The 12,045-nt window shown below is 40.4% G+C and overlaps 1 protein-coding gene across 4 annotated transcripts in view; it reads right to left on the bottom strand.

Annotated features, from left to right (window-relative positions):
• Positions 1-525: 525 nt before the first annotated feature.
• Positions 526-12,045, bottom strand: part of LOC124947411 (netrin receptor UNC5C-like) — a 15,039-nt gene continuing 3,519 nt past the window's right edge. For 3 of the 4 annotated variants that reach the window (XM_047489477.1, XM_047489476.1, XM_047489478.1), the window contains 11 exons: positions 11,788-12,001; positions 8,361-8,687; positions 8,097-8,264; positions 7,569-7,733; positions 7,222-7,257; positions 6,782-7,052; positions 6,518-6,699; positions 5,675-6,420; positions 5,175-5,566; positions 4,968-5,069; positions 526-4,860 (listed from right to left, as the gene is read on the bottom strand). In XM_047489477.1, the coding sequence (XP_047345433.1) occupies positions 4,689-4,860; positions 4,968-5,069; positions 5,175-5,566; positions 5,675-6,420; positions 6,518-6,699; positions 6,782-7,052; positions 7,222-7,257; positions 7,569-7,733; positions 8,097-8,264; positions 8,361-8,687; positions 11,788-12,001 (2,775 nt within the window). In that variant the 3' untranslated portion in view covers positions 526-4,688. The remainder of the gene's footprint in view (positions 4,861-4,967; positions 5,070-5,174; positions 5,567-5,674; positions 6,421-6,517; positions 6,700-6,781; positions 7,053-7,221; positions 7,258-7,568; positions 7,734-8,096; positions 8,265-8,360; positions 8,688-11,787; positions 12,002-12,045) is intronic. The other variant, XM_047489479.1, reaches the window with a different exon arrangement.

Genomic DNA, 12,045 nt, shown 5'->3' with positions numbered 1-12,045 from the left:
GTAATATGCAAATTACGCCTCTGGCATAATTCAGTCGGTGCAACGACTACGACGCGGCAGCGGCCTCTCCGCGCGGATTAAAGCCGGGCGTTCCCATGCAAATCGACTAGAGCTAACTTCTACGATCGTCTCTCGTTGTTCCATCTCTGTCCTTCTCTATCCTCTTTTTTTCTTTTTCTTTTTCCTTTCTTTTTTTTTTTTTTTTTGTTTTTTTCTTTCACTTCCTATACCTTTCCATTCCGGAAGAAGGAAAGAAGGGAAGAGGTATAAGGTGACAGGACAAAATCGAGACATCGATATTCCTTACTCAGCGTGAATCTTTTTCTTCTTCTTTTTCTTCTTCTTCTATTTCTTCTTCTCGAGTGTGTCTCACGGATCTCCGAGATCTTCTCGGATTCGACTCGGTTCGCGTGGGTGGAAAATAATCTCTCCTTATCTCAAAGCAAATCAGAAATTAATCCGCTCTTCGTGCTAAATCTTACCATTCATTACCGTTACACGAAGTTTAAACATATGTTATGTGTATGTATGTCTGTCTATATATATATATATATATATATATATATATGCATAGATACTTTATATATATAATATTTTATCGATAAATCACATAAATAACGTTCATCTTATATCATTTCTTTCAAGAACAACTTGATGTTATGTTTAATGGTACCGTTACATTCGTTTCTCTCGTTAATTTAACTCGTTTAATAATCAATCAACGTTACGCATTGTTATGTAAATGACGAAAACAGGGCGGGAAATACTGTAGTACGGGCGCTCACGTGTTCCCATCTTAATTGTAGTTTACCACCAGTATCGATTTACCGTCAGCATAGAATAATGATCTCCTACTCGATTCATTTGCCCTTTCCTACCTTTCCCTTGTACCCGACCCCTTTCCCGTCCCAACTTCCCCATTTCTACACCTCCCCTCACCACAGCATCCTCTTCAAAAGCCTATGGCAACTCTACGATTTTTGCATCGACTGTACGTATGTATATACGTATGTATATATATACGTAGGTACGTACATATATATATATATATATATATATATATATATACATATATCTGTGTAGATGCCGTAGAAAGTTCTCACGCGCGCAGGCGTAACTACGAAACACGCGCGAAATTTACTGCCTTTTAGCCGCGGATGTCGTGAGATTCCATGCGGTGAAATTGTTTCGAAACTATGCGGACGTACTTCTTTTTGTTCCTTTTTTCTCTCCTTTTTTCTTTTTTTTTTTTTTTTTTTTTTTTAATTTCTATTGTTCTTCTTTCGGTTTTTTACTCCTTCTTTTTTCTTGCATTTTGTGTTCATTTTATTTTTTATTATTATTATTACTATCATCATTATTATTTTAAGCAGCATTGCGCATCGATTGCTCTTATTCCTATGACACGTTGTAAAAATTTGGTGCAGGTAGAGAAAAAAAAACGAAAAAAAAAGAAGAAAGAAAATAAACAAAAAAAGGACAGAAAAAAATAAAGGGTTTTGACTCTTCCTCCTACTGTTGCCGTCCCTCGACCCTCAGTGATTCTGTTTCACGAACGAAATTTCCATGCCGATCATACTTTTCGCACGGTCGATCGTATTTTACGTGTATATAACGTGAATACATGCATAAATACATACATACATAAATACGTACATGGGCGAACTCGCGAGACAAAATATTTTTTTTGTATTTTTATGATCGTTATCGTTATGACGTCACCCCAGACAGATAATGTATTCGGTTGAAGAAAAAAAGAAAAAAAAGGAAAGAAAAAAAGAAAAGAAAAAAAGACAAAAAAAGTATATAAATAAATGACGAAAATGTATATGTAGAGAGAGAGAGAGAGAGAGAGAGAGAGAGAGAGAGAAAAGAGAAAGTAATCGAAAATCGTTCGTGTGACGTTACTCGCGAGACGTAAAGATGGATAAAGGATCGTTGTTTATATGGATCGTTCACGTGGCCGTACTTTCTAATGAAAAATCGTACCAGGCAAATTAATCGAGGAGGGAGGGAAGAGAGACAGAGAGAGAGAGAGAGAGAAAAAAAGAGAGAGGGGGTCATAAAAATATCGTCGAACGAATATCGACGTTCTAGATGCGCCAACATTATTGATGGAAGCATTCCATCTCGCTAAGGTGGTCTTTCCAAAAATTCACTCCTCGCTATTCACGATTGAATTTCGATAGTGTGAGAGCTCGGATAGCATAGTTCCCGATAAGATCCTTTTGCTTGTTTCACATCCTTCACAATCTTTCTTACGTTACCGCAAACCGTAAACGAAAAGTTTTCCCCTTCGTTCGAAAATTGTTTCACATTTTTCTTTAGATATCCAATCGATTACTTTCTCTTCTTTATTTCGACGAAAACTTATTTTTTTAAGAAAAGAAAAAAACAATCATTGGGTAAATGTTTTATTTACTTTTTTTTTTCAACGTCATCTTTAATTTATTTCCCAATTGATCTCTCTCTCTCTCTCTCTCTCTCTCTCTTTCTGTCTCGTCAAAAAAATTTTCATTAAAATTTGTTATTACAATGATGAGAGAACGAATGAATATCATTATTCTATCGATTCTAAGGATTGAATTGTCAAAGGAAAAGATTTATTATATTGTTCGATTAATGGATTAGAATTTTATAATGATTTTTTTATTTTTTTATCTTTTTTTTTTATCCTTTCTTGATATTTCTCTTAAATAGTAAATCGGATTCGTAAAGCAACCGACGAGTACGATGTATACGGCATTTGAGTGTGGACGTTTTGTACGCACCATGAACAAGGAGGGTCGACAAACGTTAGTAACGCGCTCGATTCGCTTGTGCGTGACCCGGAACGTACACACTCGCCGCGTTAACGGAAACGCCGGGACGCAATCTGATTGGTCGATCCTTCCCGTAATTGCCTGTAGATCCCAATCGCGATTAGCCGGGAAATTAATACGGCCCTGGGCCTGCGATTTATGCGACTCTGTCGTGGATTATGCATATACGATTCTCTCTCTCTCTCTCTCTCTCTCTCTCTGTCTGTCTGTTCCTGTATTTCCCTATTCCCATTTCTATTTCTGTCTCTCTCCTTCTCCAACCCCTTCCATCCATTCGACGTAAACTCTACGAGGCGCGTCGTTAACGTGACACTTTTGAACGATCGTTCTGACGTTTATAGTTCTTGCTTCTGACTATGAATATGTCGTACGAAATCATCGTTAAAGACTGGTAGGATCATTGAAATATACAACGAATTTGAGAACCGAATTAACGAAATGTAATTAATCAAACCAACGGCGAGCGATAATCTAAATTGGAAATATAAGCGTGAATTTTGTTATCAGCGGAGAAGTTTGTTATCGAATTAATTTATCGAACAATCACGTCAGTTATTTAATAATTTTGATGGCGAGCGTCACTCAAAAGTAGAAGATTCGTGTTTACTTTTAGACGAATCATCTCGCTGAAGAAACGTACGAACGTACGAACGAAGAAACTATCTCTAGTACCGAGCGAGGTTTTCTCGCGGCTAAAGATCATGACCCCTGTGACTGAAACAAAGCGAGTCTGTTATTAGTTCTGACATCGAGCGAGTCTAACGATAGAAAACGTCGGACGATCGATCTCTTGTAAGGCAGTCATCGACGAGAATACTCGTCGGGGGAATGAGTTTTATTAAACGAGTTAATCCTACGAATAGCATTGGTCGATCGTCGAGAAACAGCGATCAATGAAAGCTTTCCGAGGTGATTTGTAAAAGCTATGGAAATGGAGAAACATCGGTGGTAGTTGGTGTTAAAGGGTGCCGGCCGGTGACCATTACCAATGAGCGACCCCGGCGACGTGGGTCAACAGGCATTGTCCGGTGGAATTACCAGCAACGGGTTTCTGTGATTAAATGCCGCTGCACCCTATCTTCCACTTCCCCCACTCCCAACGGCGAAGAGGATTCAGAGTGGCAGAATGGAAATAGGAGAGGGAGAGGAAGAGGAACAAGGAATTCGTAGATATCTATTGGAGGAACGTAGGTCTGCCATTCGTACTTGCATACCTATACCTCCTCGAACCCTCCTTCCCGACCCTTTGCGACTATGTGGAGACGGATAATGCCCATTGTTTCGAGCATCCTACGCATCCTTGATCCAGGACGCAATGCCTAGGAGCCTTCCTTGAATGCTTCCTCTCTCCTTGATGGAGGATATCTCCAAATGGTACCTAAATACCAGCCTAAATACAAGCTCAACCAGTTTCCGTTGAACTCCCCTAAACCATGGACTAACAGTTACTCGCGGTTCTGCATTCAGGTGCAAATTGGGCACATGGGACCATGAATGTCATTTGCAACTTCCGATCTTACTCTCTTGGCACGTTACCACGACCTCACTTGTGGCCTTACGTTATTTCCTCGTCTTCGACAATCAGAGAAAAATTGTCATTTCTTTTTAGGATTAATAACTTGTAAAAGGAATCAATAATAATGATCCTCGTAATGATTTGCTGCAAACCAACTTTATGTACAAATACGATCACCGTCTATACAATTCTTGCTCTACATCGACATCTCATAATGATTGATTTTTTTTCTTCCGTTTTTTTTTCTTTTCTTTTCTTTTCTTTTCTTTTTTTATTATTTCGTCTTATTTACAAAGATAACATGACTTTTAAATGACGTCTCTTTTTAATGGCAGTGACTTTCAATATTTTTAAATCCAAGGTCCTAGTCGACTTTCGAGAACACTGGCCGCGTCTACGCGACCCATCAGTCTTAAATGGTTCAAAAGATCAGCGAGGGCAGTGGCTTCGCGATGTCTGGCCTCCCATAAATCCAAAATATGTTCGGTTGGACTCGCTTTTGTTGCAAAATAGTCAACGTACCTATAATGAAATTTCGACCGATTCGTCAATACTTTTATAAAACTAATATTTTAATTAATCGTCAGTGTGTATCTAAAACGAGAGCAATGAACATTTTCTCAGCTCACCGATCAACTTGTAATCTTTGAGCCAACATTCTCCAATCGTTTCCACGAGCGCTAGGAGGATCCAAACATTGACAAAGTTGTTTCCTCAATGTCTTTGAAAACCTACGGATTAAAAAGAAAAAAGAAAAGAAAAAAAATAAAGAAATAAAAAAAATGATCGAATTTTAAAAACCTATGACTCTATATGTTCTGAATAAGAAAAGATACCTGAACGGTCTAGATACTACGGATTCCGTCGACCTCGTTGAATTTTTTCCACGTAAAATGATAGAAGACTCCACTTTTCCATTATTCTTTTTCGCAAGGATGTTACCCCTCTTTGCTAGATCAAGATCGATTCTTAAGAGCAAACCCTGATCCTCGAATCCGCGTTGGCATGCTCTGAATTCAAAACTAAGTCTGACATCGGCCACGATCTTTTCGATTCTAAAGGAAAGATAAATGCTAGATCTCGAGGACGACCATACTCGACGATATGGTACTTCTTGACGCTCGGCAAAACCGCTTTCTCTATCCTCGAGATCGACTCGTAACGAAGTACCACTCGCTCGAAATCCAAGAGTACTGTGATCGATGTGCGTCCCACCAAGACGATGTTCCTGTCGAGAAATTGATAACCACATGCCATTTTCACTCCAAGAAAAAAAAAAAAAAGAAAAAAAAAATTGTACAAAACTATTACGATCGAAACGAAAAATAATGCTTACTCGTTCGGCTACAAGTTTTAGAGTTGCTTTGGTGTCCTCCAATATATGACATCTAACGCGATCACGTTCACGTGAAACGAAAACTGCCACGCAAAGACGTTTCACGGCTAATCCAGGTGCGACCATAGAATTTTCACCAGCCACGGCGTACGCGCAAGGTGTTTCCGTTACGAGAAATACACCGGCATGATCGAGTTGGGCGAATGGTTGTCCAGGTAAATTGGTTGGTTCACCGCCTAGGGTTAAAATCTTACGCCAAACTGTGCTAGATGGAGAGAGGCTGGTATTCGTCGAGGAGTTTGAGGAATTAGTCGAACGAGTTTCAAGGTCGATGTCCGTGGACCAAAGACTCAACTCCCAGTTTCCAGTTCTTAGTTCAGCACAGTGTTCAAACTGCAAAATCACTGGCTTCAATAGATCGACGTTGGAGGGACCACACGCGATAACAGCCGATAGTAAAGTTAATCCAGGTGGTAACTTTGGCCTCAGGGAGTCTTCACCTAATACGGCAAGATGTAAACTGTGTCGTCGGCCTCGTGGAACTGCACCTTCGGGAATTGACATGGAGACACTAACTTCTGGAACCACCAAAAGTGCACCCTGTTCGTCCACGTTAGCTCTGACCACAAAACCGGTCGAACGTTCGTCATCGATCGACAATCTCTCATCCTCGTCCGGTCTATCATCCTCCTCCTGTTCGTTCTCATCCTCGTTTGTACTCTCCGAATTCACCTGGCACGTTGAACCTAATTAAAATAAAAAAAAATAAAAAAAAAAAAAATATATGTATATTTACATATATATTTCTCTCTCATCGATATTTATTTTAATTACGTATCTCACGATGGAAATTATGATTAAACTGAGATATATTACGAGACGATCGGCCCTCCTCGTTGTCGGACAAACCTCGTCCTCTCTGAGAGTTCCTACAAGAGGACCTAGTGACCGAGGAACTTGGCGATGGTCTGGTTGTTGATGGAAGTGACAACTGTGGCACGTCGTAATGATGTTCCGAACAGGATCTATATCGATATCGTCTTTCGTTATATTCAATGAAGGAAGGACGATCAAGGAGATGATAGTCGTCAAAGAAAGGTCTTTTACCTTGGCAATCTAGAAGCATTCGATTCGTCGATGACGTGCTCGAGACGTTTGTCCACCGTCAAAGCGGTTCGATCGGTCTTCGAGACAACGGATTTTGCAAGATCAACCGGTCGGCGAAAGTCCAATCTCGCTACGCTATAAAGAGCTTCTATTCTCTCTTTACGGCGCATCAAGCGAACCATGAAGATCGTGGTTAAAGCTAAGATTATTGCCGCGAGACTGAGCGTTATCCATAAGGCTAGGATGTTTCTGTGATCGACCGCTCTCGTTGCTGTAATAAACATTTATCGAGCGTTCGATTACACGGTGCCTGTTTCATGGTAAAAAGAAAAAACGAATCTTTCGTTTTTATTTTTCTTTTCTTTCTTTTTTCTTTTTTCTATTTTTTTTTTTTTTTTTTTTTTTTTTTTTTTTTTTACACAATGCAATATTTCATTTACCTTCTTTAAAGACTCTCGGGCCGTCGTGTCCAAGCGCTGCATGTAAGAATGTAAAGGAAAAGACTATTATCAGCGGAACTGTTAAACGTTGCAAAGAGAAAAAAATTATTGACGCGTCACTGAAATCTCGTTAGCTTCTTCTCACGACTAGGAACTATGTAGGATAATACTGCAGAAATCGCTGTCACGAAGCAAAATCGTGAAAGGTTGCTCGAGTGTAAAAGAACAATGAGGAAGAGAAGAAGAGAAGATGAAAGAAAGAGAGAGAGAGAGAGAGAGAGAGAGAGAGAGAGAGAAAGAGAGAAAGAGAGAAAGAGAGAAGTGGGTAAAACTCAGTTGGAACTCACCGTTACATCGGTCCGTAGTACAGGATTCGACGATGACGTCCTTGCCTTGACAGGGCCGACCGCTATCGCTCGGCGGGGGATCGTTGCAGGATCTCCTCCTTACTCTCGAACAATCGGGACCGCATGCGGACCACGAGGACCAGCTTGACCATCTGCCATCGACCGCTTCGTGTAACGGGTGAAACGAAAAATCTCGATTAGGAGGTCGAACGCGTCGAGATCATTGGATTTGTGGGCGCGAAATAAAAGAAATAAAGAAAGAGGGAAAAAAAGAAAGAGAGAGAGAGAGAGAGAGAGAGAGAGAAGGCATCTGTGCGATTCTCGTCAAGTGAGAGGGAACTTAACGAAATGGAATAGAAGGGTCTTTCTTCTTGCTTTAACGTGCAACGCACGTAGAAACTCTCTAGGAATAGAATTCCCGCTGATTTTATTCACACCATTTAGGTATACCAAGAGAACTAATTTTAATGTCATTGCGGTGTCGGTGCAATTTATTAAATATCTAAATTTCTCCCTTCGTCATCTTACCGGGACAAGAGGGATTGCATTCGAATCTTTGTGTAGCTGGTCCAGGACAAATTTGTCCGCCATTGATGGCTGCCGGATTTGTACAGGTTCTCGTTCTCTTTTGTACACCTCTGCCACATCTCGTGCTACATTCAGACCAACCAGACCAGGATGACCATCCTCCATTTACTGAGTAATGAAACGATAGAAAAAAAATTAATATTAATTTTACGAATTAAAAAATGTTATTATCCAATATCTATCTACACGATCTAATTCACCTACCATAAATCGTGAGTACCGCAGGTTCGCTTACTCTACGTGCTGCGAGATTCTCAGCAACGCACGAGTAATTCCCTTGATGTCTAAGCTCAGTCTCCCCAAGGCGTAAATATCCTTCAGCAGTCTGTACGAAACTGGCCGGTGACACTTCGTTGGGACTCGTGTCGGATGTCAAAGTTGAGCCTGTGATCGTCTCGAAAGGTAGCCCGTTTCTCAGCCAATAGACCTTAGGCGGTGGCACTCCCAAGGGCGGCGTACATCGTAATTCCGCATTGCGGCCGGCTTCGACGGACAACGAGTATGGCGGCGATAGGAAATGTTTCTTCAGGTCTGCATCGAGAGATATCCCGCGGGTTTTTTCTTTTTTTTTTAATATTTGTTAAAAATGAAAACTGCAAGAGCTTGATGCAACTGAATGACAAGGATCGAGAAAGAGAAAAAGAAAGAAAGAAAGAGAGAGAGAGAGAGAGAGAGAGAGAGAGAGAGAGAGACAGAGATAGAAGAGGGTGAGTCGAGGAAAGAGAGGGGCACTTTGCGATATTAGGGCGTGCGTATAAATGCAAAAGGGCTTTCATAGACTAGTTGAAAACTCCCTCCTCTCCTTTCCACATCCCTGTATATAGGTTGGAAAGGCAGAGAAAGATTTGTACGAGTTGCGTGTGTACCGGTGGCCATTCGTTCGGCGAGCTATACCACTGCTATAGTATTATTTGCCGTACCTGAGGCCGTTAGCGAATAGGGAGGACTGAGGAGGGACTGCCACGATGGGTATTCATATTCGTTCTCGTCGAGAACGCGAACGAGCTCGTTCTCGACTCTCTCATACGTACGGTAGTTACTTTTTTGCCTGGTTAAACCTGGCAAAATTTTTCATAAACTCGGGACACGTCCATCCTTTTTTTTTGTTCGTCTCTTTTTTCTCTCTTTCTATTTTTCTTCCCTTTTCCTTTCTTTTTTTTTTCTCCTGTATTTCCACCACCCCCTCCCCCTTTATCTTACTATTTTTATTAATTCAAGAGAAATAATCGAAGAGAAATACTTTTCTTTTCACGCGATGATTAATTAATCATCGACACAGTTTTACTAATACGTATCACGATATAACAAATCAACGATTTACGTATAATACATACGTACGTACTCTCTGTCGTACTCTCTCATTACGTGTATACTCGATTTCGAAAGCAAGCGCGCTTACTATTTACCAGCAAACAATGATTTCATTTCCTGCATCCCGATTCGATGCAGTATATTTGAGCGATACGCGGAATACCTAATGAAACATTTAAATAAAAAAAAAAAAAAATCAATCATTCTCTTTCCTTTACTCGAATTTATATAAAAAAAAAAAAAAAAACCCCATCTTTGTTGAAACTTTGCATTGTCTCTGTTAAAGGAAACGAAGTGTGTAACAAAAGTAAGAAATAATAATAAAAAAAATGAAGAGAGAAAGAAAGAGAGAGAGAGAGAGAGAGAGAGCATCCAATAGCGTTCGTTTTTGCATCCAACAGTACACATCCCGTAGTCGATCGCTATGCCAAACACTTCTGTTTCATTTGCGATGGAATATCGATTAGATTTTGGGGGTTGGTTTATTCGTCACCGAATATCAAATGAAAACACAACGGAGCATGGACAAGCCCCTTCTCTCTCTCTCTCTCTCTCTCTCTCTCTCTCTCTCTTTCTCTCTTTCTCTTGTATCTCTCCTCTCTATCACGATCTCTACCCCATACTCACGGATAGGCCGTCACCTCGACTGACCCTCGCTCAAAGAGAGAAGGTTATACTAGTGCGAGAGAGAGAGAGAGAGAGAGAGAGAGAGAGAGAGAGAAAGAGAGAGAGAGAGAGAATGAATTTTGTGTCTGGTATCTCGAAAATCCCTGCACGCGGGAATCGGTACACGCTAATCGAGTTAATGAAGTTACGTTTTATCGACGAATCGAGACACTAGTTGCTACCCTACGATTTTCCACAGCACGGATGACTTTCTCACTCTTTCATCTCTCTTTCTCTCTCTCTCTCTCTCTTTTCATTCTACATGTAGAAAGTCAACATGAACTGTTCTCCTTTTTTCTCTTGTTATTACAATATTTAATGTTAATCGTGTCGTATATCAGAGAAAACAGTACCACGGTAATGTCAGAAATGAAGCGTCGGCATATTTACTTTTCGGTAAGTAAGTTAACGAGACTTAAACCGAAAGAGTTAAGTGAAAGAGGTGAAAATATAATCTAACTTCATTTGTGCACATTTAGACACGAACGTTGAAAGTTATAACGGCGTTTAGTACTTTGCACTCCGAAAGTGTACTTACTTTTCGAGAACGTGCTGTGGTGTTCACCCTAATTTCGTAATGTTGTTCCATCCCTCTCTCTCTCTCTCTCTCTCTTTCTTTCTTTCTCTCTCTCTCTCTCTCTCTCTCTCTCTCTCTCTCTCTTTCTCTCTAGAAGATAAAAAGTATAGAAGAAAATCTGATGCAAAAGTTTTTTTCAAATAAATATGTTCCAACAGAAAGAAAAGGTTCTTCTTCTTTCTCGGATATCTCGATGAGTCTAGCCAGAACGACGAGGAACGTTAAGATGAGAACGATGATAATCTCTAGTATTTATGTATAATAAAACGCGCACGCACAAGGCACATGAAGAAAAAACCATTGGAAGGAAATGAACGTTGTGGAAGAAAATATGAAAGAACCATTGAGTTCTAGTAATATCACTTGCCCCGCGGTAGCATTCGTTCGCGTCCAGGGAAAGGCGTACATTAAAAGGCATGCTTTAAAAGTACACTCCAGGCATTGCCGAGCTTTTATTTTAAGAGGTTAAAATCCTTGGCAATGCCTTTTCATTTCTCAGAACAATAACGTTCTCGTGCGATATCCCGCAAAAAAAAAAAAAAAAAAAAGAAAGAAAAAAAACATTTAATTATCAACGCCCGTATATTCGATTTCATAAAAATAGAATTGTACTATTTGACGTTTATATTATACTATCCTTACTTTTCTTTTTCTTTCTTTCATTCTTTCAGTCTTTCAGTATTTCTTTCTTTATTTTTCTTTCTTTTTTTTTTTTCTTTTTTCATAGTTCCAGTGGAAGATTAGAAAAGGACAAAGAAAAAAAAGAACAACTCGAATATTCCGTTCGAAGGTAGTCATGATGATGATGATGATGATGATGACGGTAAGAACCGTGGAACAACCAGAGTCTGCCAGTTGCAAAGTGAACATCCATGATGGATCGAGAAAGAGGCAGAAGAAGGAGGAAGAAGAAGAAGAAGAAGAAGAAGAAGAAGAAGACCAGACAAGGAGAAAGAGAAGGAGAGAATGAGGAAGAGAAAGACAGAGAGAGACAGAGAGAGAGAGAGAGAGAGAGAGAGAGAGAGAGAGAGAGAGAGAGAGAGAGAGAGAGAGAGAGAGAGGGTTCCCTCTACTTACAGGCGACCTCAACCGTGGCGGACTGCCCTTTAATCTGACCTGATCCCGACCAAGCGACGCACTCGCACTTGAACTTCTTCGATCCAAAGTACTCCTCGACCTCGTTCCTCGTCACGTTCAACTCAACCTCGACGACCCTCGTTCCGGTACGAGGGTCTACAAAATCCTGCTGCTGTGAGTGCTCTGCCCGTTCGCCGTTGCAACGAAAGTACACCTGCAAAAACGCAACCGGAAGGGAATGCGAGTAAGTACTTAATT

Source organism: Vespa velutina, chromosome 3 (assembly GCF_912470025.1).
Source record: "Vespa velutina chromosome 3, iVesVel2.1, whole genome shotgun sequence".
Taxonomy (NCBI): Eukaryota; Metazoa; Arthropoda; class Insecta; order Hymenoptera; family Vespidae; genus Vespa; species Vespa velutina.
This window is presented reverse-complemented; position numbering and strand designations above follow the sequence as displayed.